This window comes from Hemicordylus capensis, chromosome 2 (assembly GCF_027244095.1).
Source record: "Hemicordylus capensis ecotype Gifberg chromosome 2, rHemCap1.1.pri, whole genome shotgun sequence".
Lineage (NCBI taxonomy): Eukaryota > Metazoa > Chordata > Lepidosauria > Squamata > Cordylidae > Hemicordylus > Hemicordylus capensis.
Window position 1 is genome coordinate 40,460,349 of NC_069658.1, and position 24,231 is coordinate 40,484,579.

Genomic DNA, 24,231 nt, shown 5'->3' on the forward strand with positions numbered 1-24,231 from the left:
TGTTTGGGCCACTTTGAAGACAGTTTCCTGGTATCCTATGGTCAAGTTTCAGCATGGTTATGAAAACTGCTTATTGACATTGAATCTGTTACCTCAGTGGAGCATTTATGTTACATCAACTGATGTTTCTGTTGTTGCTTTTAGAGGGGTGCCACTGTGATATCCCCTTCAGTAAATGTCACTCTGTTTATGGTGAGGATGCCATGAAGGACATCCCGCTTATACTTGGTTTCCCCTCCTAACTGGTCAAAGAAGCACCCTCTTAGATTAAGGAGGGAATAATAACTGTCTCTATATATCCCAGCACTGAGTCCCCCTCAGGGGCTGTTACTGGCATTTTTCTTGTGTGTTCTTTAGATTGTGAGGCATTTAAGAGAGAAAGTAGTCTCTCTTTTATTTTATTTTATTTTATTTAAAATATTTATACTCCACCCTTTGAGTACACCAGATGTCTGGTGAAAATTTCTAGTCAATGTGAGGTGATTTTTTTTTTTAAAAAAATCCCTAATGGAAAATTGAATACTAGACACAATGTGGAATATGGTGGTGGTCAACTTTTTGGGGGTTGTTCTCCCAATTAATTTAGGACATTGGAAACTGTTCTGATCCAGAATCTTCTGGAAAACCTATCTCACTGTTAGTTCTGGTGATACATACTGGCCCAGATAGTCTTAAAAAAAAATTAAGATGAGGATTACAGAAAAGATTGTGGTTTATGCTTTAGGAGCAGCAGAAAGCTGCCAAGATTATTTTGAAGAAATGTGATACTGTAACTTGGTCAACTGAACTTCATTTAAAAAAAAAATTCATATGGGTATACTGAGCTCATCACTATTTTATTTATGAGTGCTATAGTGAGATCCTTTTCTCCGTTTTGTTTTGATCATTTTAAATGTTAGTTTATGTTGTATTCTTTATAGTGCTGTTGCGGCCCATGACAAGATTAATCAAGAGTCTGCTTTGTATTTAAGAAAAAGTTGGTGCCTCTTCCCAGATTTTCTTGCCTTCATCTTATGATGATTCATTTCCATTTCTTCTATCTATTCTGGCCTGCCACCTCCTCCCACCCCCCTCCTCCCAGTGGCCGGCCCAGGCCGGCCCACCGCCAACTCCTGTCTCCTCCTCCTGGAGGGTGGGCAGCCAGGCTGGCCTGCTGTTGCCTCCTCCGGCCGTCCCAGGCTGACCTGCTCCCGCCATCATTGTCTCCCGTCCCCGTCGCTGTTCCCCAGGCAGGTGCTCTTACGAGAGCTTCCACATGTGGGATTAGTGACGGGTACGTTTAGGAGAATTAAATATATAGAAAGATAATGTTTATGGACATGGATGTTCAATGTTGGTACCAATTCTAGCTAAAAATAGTCTCTCTAATAGGGGAGGGATTGGGAGTACAATGGACTAGCATTGCAGTAGAGCATTCTATAAATGCTCTAAAGTGTAAACTGAATATGTGATGATGGATTAAGCACACGGTGTGCATCACGTGGCGATAAGTACCTCCTGATAACAATACTTTGTTTTAATTGGTAAATATTTGTATAAATATTCTCTTTTTGAAAAGCAATTGGTTTGTATGTGTGATCTTAAATTCCTCATTGTCTCCCTTGAAGAAAATAACTTCTTCTTTCCGTCCCCCACCCCGCATCTAGATTGCCACTATTTCTCCAGGAATGGCATCTTGTGAAAATACTCTGAACACACTAAGATATGCAAACAGGTATGAGAAGTTTTTATTTAGATTTAGGGTACATAGTCTCCCTTTCTATACTGGTGTGTTGCAGTTTACTCATTGTCTTAAAGTCTTCTTATGTGTCATTAGAAAATCCAGTTTTAACGATTGACCCAAACTCTTTTTTCTTTTACATGTGGATAGATTTAAAGTATATTTATTTTTAAAAGCCTAAATTGATAAGGTAACATCATTTTAAAACATTTGTGAGCCACTCAGGCTTCAGCTTAGTCATGCTTTCTGAATTGTACAAGATCAGGAACTGCATTACTCAGATGCAGGTCAGAGATGAAGATAGCCTAGTCTAAACTTTGTACAGAGGGCCTGAACTGGAGTTGAAAAGTGGCCCTGAGCTTGCCTAAAGTTTGCAGATTCCAGCCTAGTATGTCATATCATATCAGGTTCAGAACTGCAGATTTTGGCCTTGAAGCAGGAGCAGTGTCTTCTGCATTAGTTAGTAAATATCTATGACTTGTCCTGTTGGTAAGTTAATATATTGAAAAGCAAACTAAAACTAATATACATTTAGCATGCCTTTCTGTAAGACAGCAGTGAACACTTGACCCTCAAGCCCAATTCTTAACAATTGCTCACATCTTCTGAAAGGGAATCTATTTAATTTTGAATCCATCATGAGATGGCATATGTTTATGGGGAGCAATCAGGTATTTTGTGGCAGAATGGCAGCAGTAAATTGACAGCTACCAGGCTAGACATCTGTTGTGACATTCTATCAAGATTATGATCTTATGCAGAAGTATTGGTTCTTTCTACATTGTTACATGAATACTTAGCATATTGACATCCTTGAATGTATTATAGCACTTTAGCTGTAAGTAGTCCACAAGCCTTTGTGTTGATTATATCCTCTTCTAGACATTAGTAAATAATGCTGGTTGAAATTTATTAACTGCATGATCACATCTTTGTAACATGTGCAATTAAAATGACATGAAAACCTGGGCCATATGTACCATTCAAACTGCAGTGATGTGTTCCATTTCTGAAGCTATGCAAAAGAGTGCTAAATACTGAGACACCTGCGTGTTCCATTAATGGGAATGTTGAAACTGGAAAACTCTCCTTCCATTCCACCCCAACCATTGACATGTTAGGTGACATTGTTTTGAATTGCTATTTTTTCTTACCTCAGTATCCCAACTGTTATGATGACTTCTCTCAAAGGGTTGCCAAGTGGGTTATGGAGAGAGGGATTGGGGCGCACTTTGTGCACTAGCAAGAGTGCTTTGTAAATGACTCATTAAAGTAATAGAGGTTGTGATTTTCATTGTCTTTACAAGAACACTTTCTTTTAATTTGCTGCTGTATCTTGCTGCTGCAGAGTAAAGGAATTTGGAATTAGTCCTTCGGATATTCCCTTCTCACAGGGTAGTGGCAGTCGCTCTGATCTCTCTCCTTCCTATGAGTATGACGACTTTTCTCCTTCGATCACCAGGTCTACTTCATTCTTTACATGGAACCTTTCTTTTTTTCCTATTCAGCTATGTAATTTTACAGACAACCTTCACTTACTCTCTCTGCCTTGAGCCATCACCTCCTTTTTGTTTTTCATTCTGTTTCACAGGTGGTGGCACTGCATGGCTTGCCAGTCATCTTCCCAATTATCCATCTTTTCTTATAAACATCTCATGCCCAGGCTTGTTGTTTTCCCCTCCTGTGTAAAAAATGATGATGTCATCTTTGCAAATACGGACACTTTTGCACCTGAATAATTGAAATAGGATATTTGTTCACCTTTAAATGCATATGAAATAAATGATTCAAATGTCTGCCAGGCTAAACTCTGCAATCCTGTAATCAGTTATATTGTGGTTGCTCCTTATTAAGAGTTCACACATTCATAAAGCTGACATCATCACATAATTTATGTGAATTGCTTGTGAACTGAGGAGTGTGCTTTGTTTTCTACCCTCAATGCCATGTTACTAATGTCAAAATAAACGCCTGTTTTACAACTGTAGAGTAAAGGAACTGACTGTGGATCCCAGTGCTGCTGGTGATATCCGTCCAATCATGCATCACGCTCCAAATCAGATTGACGACTTGGAGGCACAGTGGGGTGTAGGAAGCTCTCCTCAGAGAGATGATCTTAAACTACTTTGTGAACAAAATGTGAGTATCTTGTGTATCACAGTGGCTATTAGTGAATCGGAAATGCAAGCTCTGGCCAATTAATATTTTTATTTATATATATATATATATATATATATAAAAAATTTATTTATTATTAAAACTTTTCTACCGCCCTTCCAAAAGGCTTGCAATGTAAAGCTGCTTGCTGTGTCTTAAGGATGTCTTGGACTCTTTCTGTATTAAATCACTGCTGATCTCATATTCCATGCATTCTTCCTTTTGCCTTTAAAACTATGCTAGTCCATTGTATTGAATTACTTCCAATTTCTAGTGTGTCCTATTTTTTATTTATTTTGGATGCACATCCACCAAACATGGCTCCAAAGAGTCCTCAGGGCAGCCACCAATTTAAAATCGATATAAATTGATCTGGATCGAGATCCATAAGTATGGGATTCTGTGCCTGTGCAGGAACCACGTGGTAGCAATGCCGCAGCTTGTCGAGGCGTCCAAGCCCCACCTCCACACCCACAGTGTGCTATTTAAAGGTGGGCTGGGCGCCATGTTCCTCAGTTCTTTTCCAACCGCCTTCGCGTTTGGACCTTGGTCTACTGCTTTTCATTGGATAGTTCTACAGATCTGGATAGTGATCCGTTGCATTCATAAAGAATGGGTTCTGCGCCTGCGCAGGGACCTCGCGGACCGATTGACTAGCTCCTCGCGATGCCCCCAACCGCCCTGCACGTGATTGTGCCTTCGTTAAAACAGGCAGTTGGGGCGTGTCTTCCTCAGTTTCTTTTAGACCGCCATTGCGTCTAAACCTCGGAACGATTGCTCCTCGGATACTTGATTGATTTTCACGGTACGACTCGAACGGAATTGGATCATTGCTTGGTTTTGGATTTGGACTGTTCTTTGACTACGAGTTTGGATTTCCCCGCAAGTTAATTGATTAGGACATTATTCTTGGCCGTGTAGCGCTTGGGCGCTATGGCGTCTAAAGCGGCAGTTAAAACAACTTTCAAACGCTGTACTAACTGTAAAGCGAAGTTGCCGACTACTGATACGCATGATGCCTGTCTACTTTGTCTGGGTGAGCAGCACAACCCGGGAAATTGCAAAATCTGTTGCTCTTTTTCGAAACAGACTTTGAAAAATCGAGCACTGCGATTGAGGGCGGCACTTTATGAAGACGCTCTTCGACCCCCGACACCGAGGCCTGTGTCGGGACCTTCGACGTCGAGGCCAGTGTCGGGACCTTCGACGTCGAGGTCGGTGTCGAGCGCTACTGTGGCATCGGATGCGGTTCCTCCTGTTGTGGACTCTGCCTCTTCGCAGTCTAAAGCCACAGTGGATCAGGAGTTTAAGACACCTGGTAGTGTGGAGAAGAAGAAGCGTCGCAAACATAAGAAAGCACGTTATTCCTCCACTGACGAGGATTGCTCATCCTCGCCGCCGAGAAAGAGATCCAAGAAAACACGGATCCATAGTAAGACTCCTTCGCCCACAGATTTGCAAGGCGATTCGGAGGAGTGGGATACTACTCTGAAGGTTACTCCGTCGCCCTGGGTGCTGCAGAGTTCTTCATCATCAGAGGGCTCTCCTTCGACGTCGAGATCGGCGTCGAGGAGCACGCATGCTCTGGTACCGCAGAAGGAACAGACATTGATGGTGTCAAAGATGACCCAGTCGACGTCGACGGGACCGTCGGTATCGACGACGGTGTTCGACTCGATACCGGCTGTACCGGACTTGCCGACCTCAGCAGCACAAGAAGCTATGATTGCAGCAACTGGACAGTATACTTCGACACCGAGTGCATTCCAGACTGCGGTTTGACGTCGAGTTGTGGCTGACTTAGCACCGGCACCGACCCTGATTCATTCCCCGGCAACGCCAAGAGGCGGTTATCGACCGGAGGACTATTTGGACTTTGGTGAAACCGGGATGGAAGAGCAGCCTGCACTACCAAGGGCGAGGACTTCATTGCTGGCTTTATTGGACTCTAGTGAGGGCACGCCGTCGGCCTCCACGTTTCATGGTTTTGCTATGGATCAGCTGACGGCAACTGAGGTTCCTAGAACTCCGTCCGCTTCTCCGTTGAGAGCGCCTATTCGCCCTCAAGAGACCGCACAACTTATTTCAGCGGCCACAAGCCCAATTAGGCAACTGATGACTCCTGTGGTGGAGCATCAGAATTTACCTCGACCGGTCCCAGTTCTGGCACGTTCTACTGATGCATCTACAGCAACATCATTGGATGTAAACCACATTACTCATACCTGTGGTTTCCGGCACAACCCTGAAGTAATTTACCCGCCAGATTATGCTGAGTATAAGATTTGGAAGGCTCAACAGTCCCTTGCACAGCAACGTACATTGGTTTCCAGGTTACCCCCAAGGGAACCAGCGTTGACAAATCGTCCAGAGACTATACATCCTCAGGAGGCGATGTCAGCAGCGCGTTCTGGCGTTGTTCCTAATGCTAGTTGTGTTTCGGCCCATGAGGCTGTAAGCAGCAGAAACAGTGACACAGACACTTCGTACTTATCTGACACTGATGGGGGGAGTTTGCATGAGCCCAGGGAGCCAGACCCACCTGAGGAGGTGGCTCCGGGGACTTCGATCTCTCCCTTGGAGGAGCTCAAGGCTTACCATGCGCAGCTACGTGAGATGGCAGAGGCTTTGGGCCTAGAAGTTAAGTTGCCGGTATTGGATCTAAAGGTTCCTGTATATAATATGATGGCAAAGGCTAAAATTACTCACCCTGTATCCTTGCCTATGATTCCGGCGATTTCAAAGGCCGCACAATCAGCGTGGGGAGTTTTGAGGACTTCGACGGCCACTTCGAGAAAACTGGAAAGTTTATATAGAGTCCAAGAGGACGATAACACATACCTGGTGAAGCATCCAGACCCTAATTCCTTAGTAGTAGAGTGTGCGTCATCAAGGGGCGCTCAGCGCCACACTACTCCTGCTGATAAGGAGGGGAGAAAACTTGATGTCCTAGGGCGTAGGGTGTACTCCACTTCAAGCTTAGCAGTAAAGATTGCAAATTATGCTGCGTGTATGACGCGCTATGCCCACCATCTATGGGACACTTTTTTCCAGGATTCGTCCTCTATGTCCACTGGGGACCTGCAGAGGGCATTAGCGCAGACCTATGAGAAGTCTACTGTGGTCACCAGGCAGTTGTTGAGCACATACAAGCATCTGGCAGAGACGGAGTCGAGGGCAATGGCTACTGCTATTACATTGCGGCGCCATGCTTGGCTTAGGTCTACGAACTTGCAGCCTGAAATGAAGGATAAGATAGAATATTTACCCTTTGACGGGAAAGGGCTGTTTGCAGACTCAGCAGATGACACGATGGAATCGTGGAAGAAGATGAAGTTCACAGCTAAAACATTCATGGCATCCACGTCCTCTGCTAGTCAACAGTCTCTAAGTCGTTCCTACGGGAGGCAACAAAATCGGTACTCAGGGAGACAAGATAGAAGGGATTTCAGGAGGCAAAACAGGCCTTATCAGAAGAATAGACCCTATTATCAAAAGCCCAAGGGTCAGAGGACTGCGAAGGACCAGACAAAGCAGTCTCTTTGAAGTGCGGGTCCATCCACCGCAACTGCACGTAGCAACACCAAGAACAGTACCCGGGACTCCCAACACCGGTCTCGTGTTAGCCAATGTATCCATCAAATTGGCACGCCATGCCAACGCGTGGCACAACATAACATCAGATCAGTGGGTACTAAAGATTATATCTTATGGCTACGTGATAGAGTTCAAAACTTTGCCACCTTTCCAGGGTGTGAAGTACACCAAGTCATCGCAAGTGCTTCAGGACGAAGTGAGGGTGTTGCTGGAAAAACAGGCGATAGTGCAAGTGCCGTGGATGGACAGACTGAGGGGGTTCTACTCCAGATATTTTCAAATCCCCAAAAAGGATGGGGGAGTAAGAGCGATAATGGATTTGAGGGAACTAAACTGCTATGTCGATACGAGAAAGTTCAGAATGATCACTTTACAGGGTATTCTGCCTCTCTTGATGGAGGAAGAGTGGGCGAACACCCTGGATCTGAAAGACGCCTATTTTCACGTGGGGATCCGCGAGAGGCACCGGAGATTCCTTCGGTTCACAGTAGGCGATATAGCGTACCAGTACACAGTTTTGCCTTTCGGACTCTCTACTGCCCCGCGTGTGTTTACAAAGGTGATGGCTGCGGTGGTGGCATTCTTAAGAACAAGAGGGGTGAGGCTGTATCCTTACCTAGACGACTGGCTTATGGTGAACAGAGACAAAGAAGAGTTACTTTCTCAGACTCGCTTCGTCTTGCACCTACTTCACACGTTGAGGATCAATGTAAATTGGAAAAAATCCAAATTGGAACCGCAGAAACAAGTCGACTTCATAGGCTCCATACGGAGTTTTGTGGACAAGAGAGCTTATCTGCCGGAGTCAAGATACCTACAGATCAAAGGTCTGGTTCATCTGTTCAAGAAGTCGATGCTGCAGCCAGCAGAAACCATCCAGAGGCTTCTAGGGCTGATGGCATCCTGCAACTCTACTGTAGCTTTTACTCGCCTGAACATGCGCGAGCTTCAGTTGTGGTACCTGCACAATTTTCGACCGAATGTGGACGACCAGAGAAAGAGGTTGCTCATCCCGGTCCATGTGCGGAAATCTCTGCAATGGTGGGTCCAACGCAGCAATCTGATGTCAGGGGTGCTGTTCCAGCCCCGGACGCCATCCTGTTGGGTGACAACGGATGCTTTCCTGTGGGGTTGGGGGGCGCACTGTTGCCATTGTCAGGTTCAGGGCCGGTGGACTCCAGGACAACGAGAGAAGCATATAAATTATCTGGAGCTTCTGGCGGTGTTTTTGGCATTAAAGGCTTTCAGACCACGCTTGCAGGGAAAAACTGTGCAAGTGAACCTGGACAATACAACCGCCATAGCTTATCTGAACAAGCAGGGGGGGATGGTGTCCCGGTCCCTGTGTCATCTGAGCCAGCGTCTATGGACGTGGTGTATTGCACATTCCATATTCCCCGTGGCATTGCATATCAAGGGAGTGGACAATGTCCAGGCGGACAAACTGAGCAGGTCACCTCAGCTGAACCAGCAACACGAGTGGGAGCTGAGGGAGTGTTACATTCAGCCGTTGTTCAAGAAATGGGGCCTGCCGAAAATAGATTTGTTTGCCACTGCTGTGAACAAAAAATGCCAGAGCTATTGCTCTCATGCAGGGCTTGGAGAGAACTCGCTGGGCGACGCGTTCCAGCTTCTCTGGACAAGGGGTCCATATTACCTATTTCCCCCACAACCACTTATTTCGAGGGTTTTAGCACAGATCATCCGAGACGGGACAAGGGGGATTCTGATAGCACCTTGGTGGCCCAGACAGCTGTGGTTCGCACTACTACTGAAACTTTCGCGAGGACAGTATCATCGGTTTCCAGATTACCCGGACTTGCTAAGTCGGGAAGAGGGGATGATATTGCACCCACAACTTCACACGCTGCGGCTGACGGCGTGGCACATAGGCTGATGAATAAAATTCTACTTAATTGTAGGAAACTTTCCACCAGATGAAATTACAAGAGTAAATGGATGAGATTCCAGATCTATGCGAAAGAGAAGGGATTCTTCCCTAGGAGTGCATCGGTCAAACAAGTACTACTGTATATGACCACCTTGAAAATGACGGGCTTGGCGAACTCATCTCTCCGTGTACACCTAGCGGCAATATCAGCAGAACATAAAGGTTGGGGGAGTACCACGGTGTTTTCGCATCCAGATAGTAAGAAATTTCTGAAAGGAGTGAATAACCTGTACCCTCCGGTTCGACATCCTGTCCGACAGTGGGACTTGACATTAGTTCTAAATGCATTGACTGAAGCGCCGTTTGAGCCCTTGGGGGCTGCTGCGCTGAAAACACTGACGTTGAAGATGGTGTTTCTGGTGGCTGTGACGTCTGCACGTAGAGTAAGTGAGCTGGCTGTGATGCGGGCTGATCGGCCGTTTACCCAATTTTATCCGCAAAAGGTGGTACTACGCCTGGATCCGAAATTCAGACCCAAGGTAGTCACGGATTTTCATATAAATGAGGATATTGTGTTATCAGCATTCTTCAGAAACCCACAAACGCAGATAGAAAAGAGAATGCATGCACTGGATGTCAGAAGGGCCCTGTTACATTATATGAAAGCTACGGGACCAATTTGGAAGACTAATAAGTTGTTTGTGCTGTTTCGTGGGAAAGCGAAGGGCTCATCGGTCACGCGCCAGAGTCTTTCGCAATGGATTGTAAAGGCAATAAGGCTGGCATATAGTTCTCAAGGGGTCACGCCACCTAGTTCTATTAGGGCGCACTCAACAAGAGCTTATGCAGTGTCGGCTGCAAATTTGGCAGGAGTGCCAATGCAGGAGATTTGTAAGGCAGCCACGTGGTTGTCAGGACACCCGTTTGTCAAGCATTGCGCACTGGACATTAGACAGACAAAGGACGCGGAGTTTGGTCGGAGTGTCCTGAAAAGAGTGCTACCTTGATGACCCACCGCCTTAGGCGGGGAGCTGGCTAGTCACCCATTCTTTATGAATGCAACAGATCACTATCCAGATAAACAGGTTGCTCACCTGTAACAGATGATCTGGAGGTGATCCGTTGTATTCATAATACCTACCCAGCCTCCCCACGTCATCAAGGTAGAAAGTTGAAGAATTGAAAGGGATCGTCGGTGTGAACAATTGTACTGGGGGTCCAAAGAAACTGAGGAAGACACGCCCCAACTGCCTGTTTTAACGAAGGCACGATCACGTCCAGGGCGGTTGGGGGCGTCGCGAGGAGCTAGTCAATCGGTCCGCGAGGTCCCTGCGCAGGCGCAGAACCCATTCTTTATGAATACAACGGTTCACCTCCAGATCATCTGTTACAGGTGAGCAACCTGTTTAGTTGTTTTTCTGCAAGTTCATCTTTTTTTTTTTTTTTTTTAAAAAAGAACAGATATTGAGGGTTTTTTTAACCTATTTCTGGCTGACGGACTACGTTTGGTGATAAATTGGACTGGCTTTGGCTGACGGATAACGACTGGCACTTGACCTCGGAATGGACCTGACTAAGCTTCTTCGATTTGTGAAATGGCTGAGGAGAAAAAATCCTTTAAGAGGTGTGAGGGCTGTAAAGCTAAACTCCCCTCTAAGGACCGTAATGATTTGAGTCCTCAGGGCAGCCATCAATTTAAATTCAATATAAATTGTTATAAAACAACTTCAGTCTCTCAGCCCTGTTCATACTTTTGTAAACCAGTACCATATCCTATTCGGTCACCTTTCTGCGAAGCTTTAAAAGCCCACAAATTATCTGGCTTTTCCTCGTAGGAAACTATTCTGACCCCCTGACAGCTGACCCCCTTTTTGCACTTTCTGCTTTATAATTATCTTTTTGAGATGGGGCAACCAGAACTGTATGCAGGATTCTAAATGTGGATGCATACTGCCAGGGACCTTTTTGTATGGGTACTAAGTAAATAATTTTTTTTTAAAAAAAATCATCAGTTTATATAATTACACTTTATAATATTTCATATTCTACTTTCAAACCTTTCATTTCCTTAGAGCTGGTGTGGCATAGTGGCTAAGAGACCAAACTGTGAGGCAGGACATTTCTTGTTTGAATTGGTCTTGAGTAGCTAACTTCCCTCTCAGCCTCTACTTCGCAGCTGCAATAGTGGGGTAATACTTTATAGGGTTATTGAAAGGATACATCCAGATAACATATGTGAAGTAAGTATTGCCCTGAACCTGGACTTTGTGCTGTCATGGCTAATAGCTAGTGATAGGCACATTCTTGCAGAATAGGTCTAATCTTACATGCCTCCCAAGTTGATAGCAAGGCAACCTGTTTTCAATTGCTTTTTCATAACCATGTGAGACTGACAATAATGATAATACAAATAAAAATAACACAACTTTCCTTCAAATACAGTTTTCTTTTTATTTCAGTTTCAAAATGTTCCTGGCACATAAAATTATAGTGTCCTTCATTCTTTGTTGTTGTTTTTAAAGGAAGAGGAAGTTTCACCACAGTTGTTCACTTTCCATGAAGCTGTGTCGCAAATGGTGGAAATGGAAGAGCAGGTAGTAGAAGACCACAGAGCTGTCTTCCAGGTGAACATTATGTGGGACCAACCTGGATAGTGCAAATGCCAGAATCCAAAGAACCACAGAATTAGATCTGTGCAACCATGGAGGTTTTGGGCTTGTTTATATCAAACAGCATCTACGCCCGCCCCACATTAAAGGATTTTCAGAAGCAGTTAATAATAATGGCACAGGGGTCTGTATTTCATAGGGGGGGGGGATACTCAAAAATTGTTTGCTTTTTTATTCTATGAAATTGTTTTTAACTTTTTATCCTGTGAAATTGTTTTGTTTTTACTGTTTCATATTGTGTTAAATTGTGTACACTGCCTAGAGATACACATATCAGGCGGTATTTAAATATGATAAATAATTAAATATATATTGTTAAATTTTTATACCACCTTTCATTAAAATAATCTCAAATTGGTTCAAAATAAATAAAATAAAATAAAATAAAAATCTCAATAATAAGTGCACTGAGCATGTCAAAGACTGTAGGAGTGCTAAAGTACCCCTTTGAATTCCAATCAAATTCCTAATACAACACACTTGCAGAATTTATTTTTATTGTTAAATTTATATACTGCCTTTTTAAAACAATCCCAAGGCGGTTTGAGATTAATAATAAAAGAGAATAATAAAAGAGTTGTTTAGTCTGCCCCACCACGAATTTCCTAGTCCTCATCCTCATCAAAGGGCAATATTTGGACTAGTTAGTCATGACTAAGCATCATTGAATTCATTGAACAAATTAGTCATTACTAACTCATCCCATTAATTTCAGCTGGACCTAATCTTGACTAACTTGGTCTGGGTGCTTCCCAATATGTTAACCTCCCATCCCCCATTTGCTGTGCAGCTGAAGCATCTGTTGAGGAGAGCTGGTCTTGTGGTAGCAAGCATGACTTGTCCCCATAGCTAAGCAGGGTCTGCCCTGGTTGCATATGAATGGGAGACTTGATGTGTGAGGACTGCAAGATATTCCCTCAGGGGATGAAGCCGCTCTGGGAAGAGCAGAAGGTTTCAAGTTCCCTCCCTGGCTTCTCCAAGATAGGGCTGAGAGAGACTCCTGCCTGCAACCTTGGAGAAGCCGCTGCCAGTCTGTGAAGACAATACTGAGCTAGATAGACCAATGGTCTGACTCAGTATATGGCAGTTTCCTATCTTCCTATGTTCCCTATGTTCCATCTTGTGGCAGTGAGGCTTCATGAATTTGCTTCAGCCTTGAAGCTTTGGTTTCAGCACTTGATGCTTAATTCTAGAGAGGTTTTGACTTCTGATTGTTTTTTTTAAGGATGTATCCAACAATTATTAGTCACCTTGTAGTGGTGGAAATGTTGCTGGTATAAGCACAACATCTAGGACAAAAATGACTGAGCAAAAAATTGTTTCTTCAAGATACATTGATTTCTACCACATCTCTCCTTTTCTGCCATCCCACTACCTCTGCTTCAGATTTGTATTTATAAAGTTGGTGCTGCTTCCTCTTTGTCCATTCCTGATACTAACTACCGGTTATTTAATATTAATGGCCAGCATCCAGACTAATGTTGTATACACTGAATACAATGTGTGCATCAAGGAATGCGAATTTTAGCCAATCCCCCTATTTCTTTCTGCATCCTTTTATGCCTCTTGAAAAGATATCCCTTAGGGTTATGGGGTCCTCAGAGACACATTTTCAGGAGGCATAGATGGCTATAGAAAGGGGATTGGTGAAAGTTGTCTCTTTCCCATTGCATGAGTGCAGTGTTGGTCTGGATGTTGGCCAGTGTTGTTAAAATTCTTGTCTTAATATCAGATTTTAAAATGAATCCAGCAACATTTAGCAGTGGTTTCTGTCTGGTTTAAAATATCTGATAATTATGAGAAGTACAACAAAACAAAATTATTGTGCCCAACAATTTGCCTTAATTTCTCTCTGATCTTATTAGGAATCTATTAGGTGGTTAGAAGATGAAAAAGCTCTACTGGAAATGACAGAAGAAGTAGACTATGATGTGGATTCATATGCAACACAACTTGAAGCAATCCTAGAACAAAAAATTTACATTTTGACTGAACTTCGAGGTACGGGCTCGTCTGTACTACTTTGGAAAAGCTTTTTGTGTATCTGAAAATTTGTCAAAAGTGACAATTGGATTTTTTAGAATTTAGTGGGCAGTAGCTGCAGTGGTCTCAGTCTCTTCCTTCAGCACAGATCTTTAAAAGAAAGTGTGTTTTTACAGCATAAAGGAAGAAATCGGTCCTCTTAAGACTGACAATCATTTAATGATATGTAAATTACATACGTGGAACTATTGTTTTGAGTGATTTGGTTGGTAAAATATATAGTTTGTAGCATATGATGCTATTTATATTACTGTTTGAGGATTAGAGCATATTATTACTTAATAGTGTATCTGCATAATAGTGTAATCTGTGACCCATGGCAGGCATCCTTTTGCCTGCTTTTTGACAAATGCTCATCTAAATTACTATTACATCTCCAGTAAACAAGATTCTTCAATGTGCATATATTGTTGCTTCTCATGTTATAGCTGGTTGTGATTAATATTTGTTGTTGGATTAAAAACTCCCAGCCCCCTGGAATTAGAGGAACAGCTGAAAAAGCATTCCTGAATTTGTTTGTTTGTTTATTTAAACTTATACCCTGCCCAAACTTACGTCTCTGGGCGACTTCTTCCTGTTAGGTGTAAAACTTCAGTCCTTCCCTGTTTGCTTGTATCCTCCTCTAACGTTACCAAAATGAGGGCTCATTTCCCTGCTGGGTCTGTGTAGTCTAAAGTGGAATGGTAATGTTCTTTGATGTGGTCTCTGTCTTTTACACTAATGGGCTATACACCTGCGCAGAGACCTCGTTGGAACCTAACAAGCTCAATTCTCCTGCTTTGGGTGGGAACCCCACCCCCAGCCGCTGTATGCGGCTGCGCTACTCCTTATCCCCTCAGTCTTTCGTTGTCTGTGCTTCAGTGTACATCGTGGAGAGCGCAGCTCGACAATGAGTAGGATCTATCTATCCCCTTTTCATTTTCTTCCTGCTTCTTTGTTTTCTTTCTTTAATTCTTTCTTTCTTTTGTGTAGTAGCATTTTTTTTCTTGGTGTTTTGGTTTTTCACGGGTCTTTCCCTTCTTTGGAGCTCCGATCCTGGCTGCGATGGAGCCTGGTGGCCAGCTGGCCTTCAGCGTTTATGCTGGGCACCACGAACTTAAAAAAATGTGTTGGTTGCGGATCTAAGATCCTTTTCCCTGATACTCATACCGAGTGTCTCCTGTGCCTGGGGGAATCCAACATTGTCAAGATGTGTCTTCACTGTCAAAAGTTTACGAAGCAGGCTCACAAAAATAGGGCTTCTTGCCTGCACGCAGCCCTGTGGGATCTGACTCTCCATTCGTCGGAAGCCTTATCGTTGAAGTGATCCATTAAAATGGCTTCATCGGGGCAATCGGAGTGTTCGGTGTCTGCTCCTGTGGAGGCTGAAATCCTGGATTCAGTACTGGTATCAGCACTTCCTAGTGCAATTCCTTCAACAGCTTCGAGTGAGCCTGTGTGCTCTGAAGATCTCCCTCAGCGTTCCATGCCCATGGTACTGAAGTCTTCCTCGATCCCCGCAGCGTCCATACTGAAGAGGAAGAAGAAGAAGTCGAAGTTGCCTCATGATTTGCTGGCGGGCCAACATCTTCCTCCCATACCAAAGTAGGAGGCCACATCAGTTCATGCATCGGAGGCCCTAGTGGCCAAGAAACCTAAAGTGGATTCAGATCATCCTACTCTGAGGTTTTCGGTTTTGATTTGGCCTAGCTCGCTCTTGGAAGAGGATTCATTGAACTTGGTTCCTGCTTGGGTTCGCTCGAGTAGAGAACGCTTTGTGGCATCGGATGAGCCTGGGTACACTTCATTGGAAAGGGAGGCCTATTCCCCTAGGCACCACTCGCCTCCTTGAAGGCGCTAGGAGCGCATCCCTCTTAGGGATTTCAGTGCCCGTTGGGAATCGGAGGAGCGATCATCCGATTATAGACAAGATTGGGCCTGGGACTGTCGCAAGCCTGCATATTCGGATCAGTACCAGGCATCAGAGCACCGTTCTCCCTTGGTTGCGGTTGAGCCTTTGTATGGTGCTTGGTGCAGGGACTCTGGGTTGTGTAGTTGACATCAAATGGACTATTGATCGGACTATTCAGACTATGTTAGGTCTCAGTATGGCCCTCATTACTCGGAAGGTCCCACAAATGGGTTGCCTGGGACTGTGTGGGGCTAGCGTGAGCCTCCCATCACATTTGGAAGGGAGGCCATGTTCCCACTCACCGCAACGCTCCCCTCAGGATCGAACTGAGCAATGTGAACCGCCCTCTTCGGCTCCTTTGCTACAACAGGCTGCTGTTCCTGGGCAGGTGCTGCCAGCAGAGCTTCCTGCTTCTGTACCAGACGATCTGATTAGCAAGCCTGGCTCCCCTACGGGTTCAACACCCTTGGCTCAGGACTCTCTGGCTCCTCCCGAGTCGGAATAAGAAACTGATACCAGCTCCCAGGAATCTGATGGTGTTTCCTGTGGGTCATCCCCGCTCAACATACAATCAGATTCAAAGCCGGTTTCCCCGTCCGAGGACCGTAAACAGTACTCGGCGTATGTGGCCTGCATGGCTTTGGCCCTGGACGTCAGCCTCAGTACACAGCAGAAAAGGGAACTAGACCCGTTATTCAGCCTGATCGATTCAGAGGCCAAGGTACTGGCCACTTTGCCACTTAACTCGGCATTGCTAGGGGTCATGCGGGGTCATTGGAAAAAGCCGACGATTCATTCTCAGCCTAATAGGCGCTTGGAGAATTTGTATAGGGTGCTACTGCAAGATGACATGGCCTTTCTAAAGAATCATCCCACACCCAATTCAATCATTGTGGAAGCGTGTCTGCATAGAACCAGGGGTCACGGCCAGTTTGCACCGAGTGATAAAGAGGGCAGCAAATTGGACTCCTTTGAGAGAAGGCTCTACTCGGGCTCAGCCCTCCATTTAAGGGTAGCCAACTATCAAGCCTATAATGCATGATATAACCAGTTTTGGGGGGGAAAGGTGGGTCCATTTTTGGATCTCTTGCCACAGGACAAGAGGGATCTGGCAAAAGCGTTCCTCCGCGAGGCTATTCAAGTGGCCAAACAGGAACTATACTCGGCTAGGCACTCGGTGGAGTGTGCGGCCAAGGTGATGGCCACGACTGTGGTGCTTAGATGACATGCTTGGTTGCGTTCATCTGGACTGAATTACGAGGCCCGTGCTAGGTTCGAGGATCTGCCCTTTGAGGGCTCTATCTTATTTGCAGAGCAGACGGATGACACGCTCTAGAAGGTTCAGAAGCTGAGGAGCATGGTGTGATCAATGTCATATTCGTCCTCAACCACCAAACCACAGAAAACTCCCAGGTGGTCACCTTATCGACCACAGAAGATCCCTCCTCAACAACAGTCTCCTTCAGAACGTTCCTTCTGTGGCAACATGTTCTAGTAGAGATACAAGTCGGGCCTCCAGCCTAGTAAGCTGGCCTTTCAGAAGCAGTTCCCGAATGCTTTGCAAAAGAAACAGTTACTCAGGGCGCTTTCAGACTCACCTGGCTCCATTTTCAGTGAACTGGGACAGAGTGACCATGGACCAGTAGATCCTTACAATCATATGTTTGGGCTATGCCCTCGATCTCTGTGGTACGCCAGCCGTTTCTTGGGTCGTGACTACTCTGTGCACTACAGATTTGGACCAGGAGGTCGCCACTCTCCTGTCAAAGGATGCGATCAAGGTCACCAATCCAGAGAGTCCCAGTTTTTATTCCCAGTACTTTATAGCGCCAAAACCGGACAGAGGTCTGCATCCTAGTCTGGACCTCACGCCCTGAACAGGCACCTGGTGTACAAATGATTTCGGATTCTATCGGTACCGACCATTATGACCATCCTGGGAAAGGACATGTGGATGGTCTCTCTAGACTTAAAAGATGCTTATTACCACGTCTCGATAGGCCCTCAGCATCGACGCTTCCTGCGCTTCCAGATTGGGGGGATCCCCCATCAATTCAAAACATTGCCATTTGGTCTCACAATGGCGCCAAGAGTTTTTACAAAATGTCTGGCCCCGGTGGTTGCTTTCCTGAAGTAGAAAGGGTTGCAAGTGCTGCCATATTTGGATGATTGGCTCTTCCTCTTGAGCACCAGACGGGAGATCCTGGACACTCTCGAGATGGTCATGGATACTCTGCAGGGTTTGGGTTTCCAAATCAACTTCAATAAATCTCAGTTGGAACCAACCTGCAGGATACAGTTCATAGGGCTGATTTTTTATATGACCTTGGAAAAAGGTCTTTCTTCTGGACGCCAACATATGTACTCTCAGGACCCTGGCCGTCGCTTTCTTGGCCGGAGGCCCACAGATTATGTGCTCGGTGCAGCGCCTCCTACTGGGGCATATGGCGGCCACCACTTATGTACTGCCTCAAGTGTGCCTTTGAATGTGCATTATTCAAAGGTTGTTCCCGAACGTGTTTGATCCCCTTCAGGACCCGGGCCATGTGGAGCACACACCCCCTCACTGGGTACGGGTGACTGTGGCGTGGTGGACTGAGTTTCAGCACTTAAATGTTGGTGCCCCCTTTCAGGCTCCCCGATACCGGTGGGTGATTATGACCGATGTTTTGGAGCTCGTTTGGGGGGTTCACCTGGAAGGGTTTTGAGACATTGTGAGACATTGTGAGCGGACATTGAAAGGACCCAACATATCAATTATTTGGAGTTACTGGCTTTATTCAATGCTCTCAAGGGGTTCTTGCCCGTGATTGGGGATTGTTCGATGACCATCCAAATGGACAATATGATGGCAAAAGCCTACGTCAATAGTCTTCGAGGAGCCTTCTGTTCTTGTCTCTGGACCTTTGGAATTGGTGCATGGCACATGCAGTGTCGCCTCAGGTGGTCTATATACAAGGTTCCCTGAATGTCCAGGCAGACACCTTGAGCAGGATGATGGTGGTCTCCCATGAGTGGGTCTTGGACTGAGGTGTTCTGAGGGACATATTTGTAAAATGGGGAGTTCCAACTCTGGACCTTTTTGCTTCCCGGCGGGAATGCTCTGTATGCCCTCTATTGTTCCAGGGGAGGGGAAGACGAAGGCTCTCAAGGTGATGCCTTCGTCCTATCTTGGACAGGCCCTCTACTATATGTCCCCCACCCCTGTTTCCCCTCATTCTGAGGGTCCTGTGCAAATTGAGGGTGGATTGGGCCAGGGCCCTCCTGATCGCCCCTTGGTGGCCTCAGAGGCCTTGGTTTCCGGCCCTGAGGTGGTTGACGGTGGATTGGGTGCACCTACCCGCCCTACCGGACCTGCTGTCGCGGGAGAGGGGACGGGTGCACCACCCAGATGTTTGGCCCCTACATCTGATGGCCTGGATGGTCCTGCTGACTTCCCACTGAGACTCAAGGAAGTTTTGGTTGCAGCCAGAAAACAGTCCACACGGAAATCCTGTGATCACAAGTGGACTTGTTTCTGTTCATTCGCTTCATTGAATAAGTTTGATGTGTTTAATCCTTCTGTACAAGATATATGTAATTATCTGTTGTCCCTTAAGGAGTCTGGTTTAAAGCTTTCATCCCTTAATGTACATTTGGCTGCCATTGTGGCTCGTCCCCCTATGACCCGGGCTTTATGGTTCAAGGAACCGGTGGTGAAGAGTTTCCTGAAGGGTTTGTCGCATATGTTGCCAGACGATCCTGTCATGTCACCAGCCTGGGATCTGTCTGATCTGCTACGACCTCACTTTGAGCCGTTAGCTTCAATCGAACCACATCTCCTGACCTGGAAGATCGCCTTTTTGGTGGCCGTTACCCCCGCTAGGAGGGTGAATGAGTTGAGGGCCCTGAGGGTTGACCAACCATATCTCCAGTTCCACAAGGACAAGGTTGTGCTCAGGCCAGATGTACAATTCCTTCCCAAAGTGGTCTCTATGTCTCACCATTCGTTTCCACTCACTTTACCTATATTTTTTCAGAACGCTTCCTTGGATGTGGAGCAAAGGTTGCATCGTTTCAATGTTTGAAGGACATTATCCTTCTATGTCCAGAGGTCTGCTGAATGGAGGAAATCTCCTTTTTTGTTTGTCCTTTATGATGGGCCATGTAAAGGTCTCTAAGTTTCGGCCCAATCCATGTCTAGATGGATAGTTTCCACAACTGAACTTTGTTATCAATTAGCTCATAAGCAATTGCCTGCTACTGTTAAGGTGCACTCAGGTCTGTAGTGGCCTCTGTTGCCTTTGATCTTGCTGTCTCGTTGGACACTATCTGCCAGGCGGCTACCTCGGCTTTGCCCCAATCGTTTATCTGTCATTATACTATTGATGCCAGGGCACGGAATGAAGCTGTATTTGGCAGGAGTATCCTGCAGTCGCTTTTCAGTCGAGGTACTTGTTTCTAAATAAATGATTCTGGCAAATTACATATTGCTTCTGTCTCTCTCTCCTCCTTGGGTGCTTGCTTATTATGCACCCATTAGTGTAAAAGACAGAGACCAAGTTGAAGAACTACAGGTTACTCACCTGTAACGTTGGTTCTTCTAGTGGTCATCTGTCCTTTTACACGCCTTCCCATCCTCCCCGCTGGGTCTACTGAAGGCGGACTCTGTGACTGAGGGGATGAGGAGTGGCACAGCCGCATATAGCAGCTGGGAGCGGGGTTCCCGCCCAAAGCAAGAAAACTGAGCTTGTTAGATTCCGATGAGGTCCCTGCGCATGCGCATAGCCCATTTGTGTAGAAGTACAGATGACCACTAGAAGAACCAACATTACAGATGAGTAACCTGTTGTTGTCTGTTGACACCTTTTTGTTCTTATTTATATATTATGTGAGAGTTGCCTTTCCACTTGGCAGTATTAAAGACAATGGGCACACAACCCACTGCAGGTCACTAAGCCAGTAATGTGTTGGTAAAATGTTGGGATGCAAGAGTGTGCTCTCCCAGTGGGCATGGCATCTGAGCCTGTCCAAGTCTGGTTCCCAAACTGCATTATTAGCATTCTCCTCTTACTGTCAGATATATGTTTGAAGTTAGGTGGAGAAGGTTGGACAAATGTTGTTAGTGCAGTGAGGCAATTAGACTGGGGTTTGTGTGAGAGACCTCACGCCCACAGGGAGTGCATGTTCTTGCATCCTGATCTTGCATCATTTTACCAGCTTACTGACTTGTAGCATCATGTGAACCTGCTCTGTATGTAACAATAAAGCATGTAACTAGTGTTACATGAAACGCGCTGCCTCTAGACGTAGGTGCAGGAAGCATGTGAAAATTACTCATGGTGCTAATTTCTTCTTCTTTTAAAGATAAAGTAAAATCCTTCCGTACAGCACTGCAAGAGGAGGAACAGGCCAGTAAACAGATTAATCCGAAGAGACCACGCGCCCTTTGAGGCAAACGTCTGCTGCTAAAGGATGTCTGAGCCTTCATTGCTGTACCGTGCAGTTGGTTGGAAAGGAGGCTGTGAGAAGTCAACTACTTGAAAGATCTAAAACTTTTGAAGTGTCTGTGGAAGTGTCCAGTTTCTTCTTCCCCTGGCCGACATTTCAGTTGTGTGGAACACTCCTAAGATGTCTGCAAAATGCTTCTAGACCAGATAGCACGACCAGGCAGGTTTTGGAGCTGGGAAGCACTTTTCTTTCAAATGTTTTAACTTACTCAAATTGTGAATCTTCTATGTTTTGGAAATCTTTGCCAATTTTTTTTTAAATAATGAAGTAAAATGGTGGACTTGTAAAAACTTCACAGTATTTTGTTTCACCTGCGTCAAGTTTTGTTGCAAAGAACAGCTGTGCAGTTTTGTATTTGCATGCATGCCCACCTCATCAGTGATTGTACATACCTCCTCTTTTAGACAGCTGTGCTCACCTCTTCCCAGTCTGTGCCTTGATCAAGGCAACTTGCCCCTAAATGTTCTCTCTAAAGCACAGCCTTAATAAATGACATTCCTTATTTGTCAATGTAAATTCCTTTTAATTGTGTGTACATTTTAATGTGTGTTGATTTGTGTGTGCGTGTGCGTGTGTGACTAGTTCTTCATTTCACAGTATGTGCCATATCATTGACCTGGAATAAAAGAACTGTCAGTGTGGACCGACAGTAAACCATTCCATTTTCCATGTAAAATCTGGAATCATGATTTATTTCAATACCATAAAGAGTCTAACACTTTCTTTGTAAAGAACAAAACTATAAATTAGTGGATGTATAATAAAAGGTAATTGATAATGAAGAAGAGTTGTATCTTAGAATAATACAGATATCCAGTATGTGTGCTAGTGTGATGTCAGAATAAAGGTGCAATCTGATCGCTACATATGGGTAGGAGAAGTATCCAGTGAAGAGGATACCAAAGTAATCCTTTCACATACTACTAAAGTGGGCTTCTGATGCATGACAGTTTACATGTGCATTAATTGTAGTTTGCAGGTAGTTAGTACTGTTGCTTTAAAAGAAAGGAGCTAATGCATATTTTCCCTTTGTGCCATGCCATTAGCTGAAAAGTGGGGTGAATTTGTACCATTTGAGGATTTGCACAGTAAACTCCACAAAACCTGTTTAAAGAGATCCCACAATGATGCCTGAAATGTGGCCAATGGCACTTGTCTATCGAGCACTTCTTAAGATGGTGGCACTTCAATTATTTTTGCAGATGGATACCCAAAAGAGACTACCCTTGTGATTTTTATTTGTCTGACCAAATTTTAGATCTCTCTAGGAGTTCTCCCTATTCCCAAGATAGATTCCAGGTGCTCATATCAACATCAGACGTTTCTTGGAACTGTTTCATATTTTTTTTCTGGAACATAAGCCCATTTGTGCTGTGGCTGAGGGAAATTAAGGGAAAGCAATGAGAAGAGAGTTTAAATGAGCCAGAGTTCCTCAGTATTCAATAGAATTACCATAGGAAGGTAGGCTGTCAAAGTCCCTCGTCATGTCGTATGGTGACAAAGCGCCTAACTGTAAACATGGAAACAGAAACAACAATGTAGATTTTACACAATGTGTTTAATAAATTTAACTATGAAATATAAATTAGAGAATTTTACTTCTGTACAATTATGTGAAATGCTTTCTTTTGCCATAGGCATCTCAACTGAGATATCTATTAAGATATTTTAATAGATAGATATATGGGAGACCTTTACATCCAGAAAGGACCATTATTTTCAGAGTTGGTGTGCAACTCTATATAAGTAATACTGCCTTGACTTTTAAGTATTTTAAGTGTATCAAATTGGGTTGACATAGATAACACTATGTATGTATGTGCAAAAAGGATGTATTCCAATAGTTGTAAATACTGCTCTGTTGCAAGATAATGTAAAGGGATGGTTCTTTCCTCCAGATGCCTTATGGTTGCCCCTCAGTAATTAACTGTTAGGGAGAAGCTCATCTATGCCTGAACTAGCCCCAAGGTGGGCAGGAGAAGTCTCTGGAAAAATGACAGTTTCCCTGGCACATCCGCTGCAGTGGCACAGCAGGGCAGCAGCTTGCCTAGAGTGCAAGAGGCTGTTAGTTCAAATGCCCGCCGGTGTGCTTCCCAGACTGTGCCTAGTATATACATCTGTAGTCACCTATAATTGGGCAGCCATGATATAGGGAGGTGCTGAAAGGCATCATCTCACACTGTGTGGGAGGTGGCACTGGTAAACCATTCCTGTATTCGACCAAGAAAATCACATGGAATGTGATCGCTAGGAGTTGACAGTGACTCAACAGCACATCTTTGCTTTCTTCCTTAGCACAGATTGTTCATAAAGTAAATGTGCTTTACAGTAGGGGTGTGCATAAAACCGCCTGGCCTGGTTTGGTTTGAGTTTGAACTGGAACGGGCCAGTTTGGTTTTGCCCCTGATTGAACCCCCCATTTGGTTTGGGGTGGGGGGATATTTAGCAAACTTTTTTAAAAAAGATTTTCTTTTTCAACTTACTCCCCTCTGGGGGGCTTCTCCGAGGTGCTGGTGGGGTTCCCCCTCCCCCCCGCTGGCCTTCCATAATTCAAAAATTGCCCAGTTTGGGTGGTCTTTGGCCCTTTCCGAGCCTATTCCCCAGTGTGGTGGCCATTTTGGAGGCTGCCACAGATGTACAGTGGGACCCTGTGGCCATGCAGAGGCACCCTTTCCAAGTGATGATTCTCTTGTATTTAGCAAGAGGAGAGTAACTGGCCCTACCCAACCCCAGCACAGCACCTCTCCAGTGGCTGTTGCTGGTGTCTACCTTA

At 45.0% G+C, this 24,231-nt stretch overlaps 1 protein-coding gene across 10 annotated transcripts in view; it reads left to right on the forward strand.

Annotated features, from left to right (window-relative positions):
* KIF2A (kinesin family member 2A) overlaps nucleotides 1–23,043 on the forward strand; it is a 93,090-nt gene extending 70,047 nt beyond the window's left edge. For 7 of the 10 annotated variants that reach the window (XM_053300776.1, XM_053300779.1, XM_053300783.1 and 4 more), the window contains exons 16-21: nucleotides 1,647–1,714; nucleotides 3,069–3,182; nucleotides 3,709–3,859; nucleotides 11,888–11,989; nucleotides 13,900–14,035; nucleotides 21,315–23,043. In XM_053300776.1, the coding sequence (XP_053156751.1) occupies nucleotides 1,647–1,714; nucleotides 3,069–3,182; nucleotides 3,709–3,859; nucleotides 11,888–11,989; nucleotides 13,900–14,035; nucleotides 21,315–21,400 (657 nt within the window). In that variant the 3' untranslated portion in view covers nucleotides 21,401–23,043. The remainder of the gene's footprint in view (nucleotides 1–1,646; nucleotides 1,715–3,068; nucleotides 3,183–3,708; nucleotides 3,860–11,887; nucleotides 11,990–13,899; nucleotides 14,036–21,314) is intronic. The other 3 variants (XM_053300785.1, XM_053300786.1, XM_053300777.1) reach the window with 2 other exon arrangements.
* The last annotated feature ends 1,188 nt before the right edge of the window (nucleotides 23,044–24,231 follow it).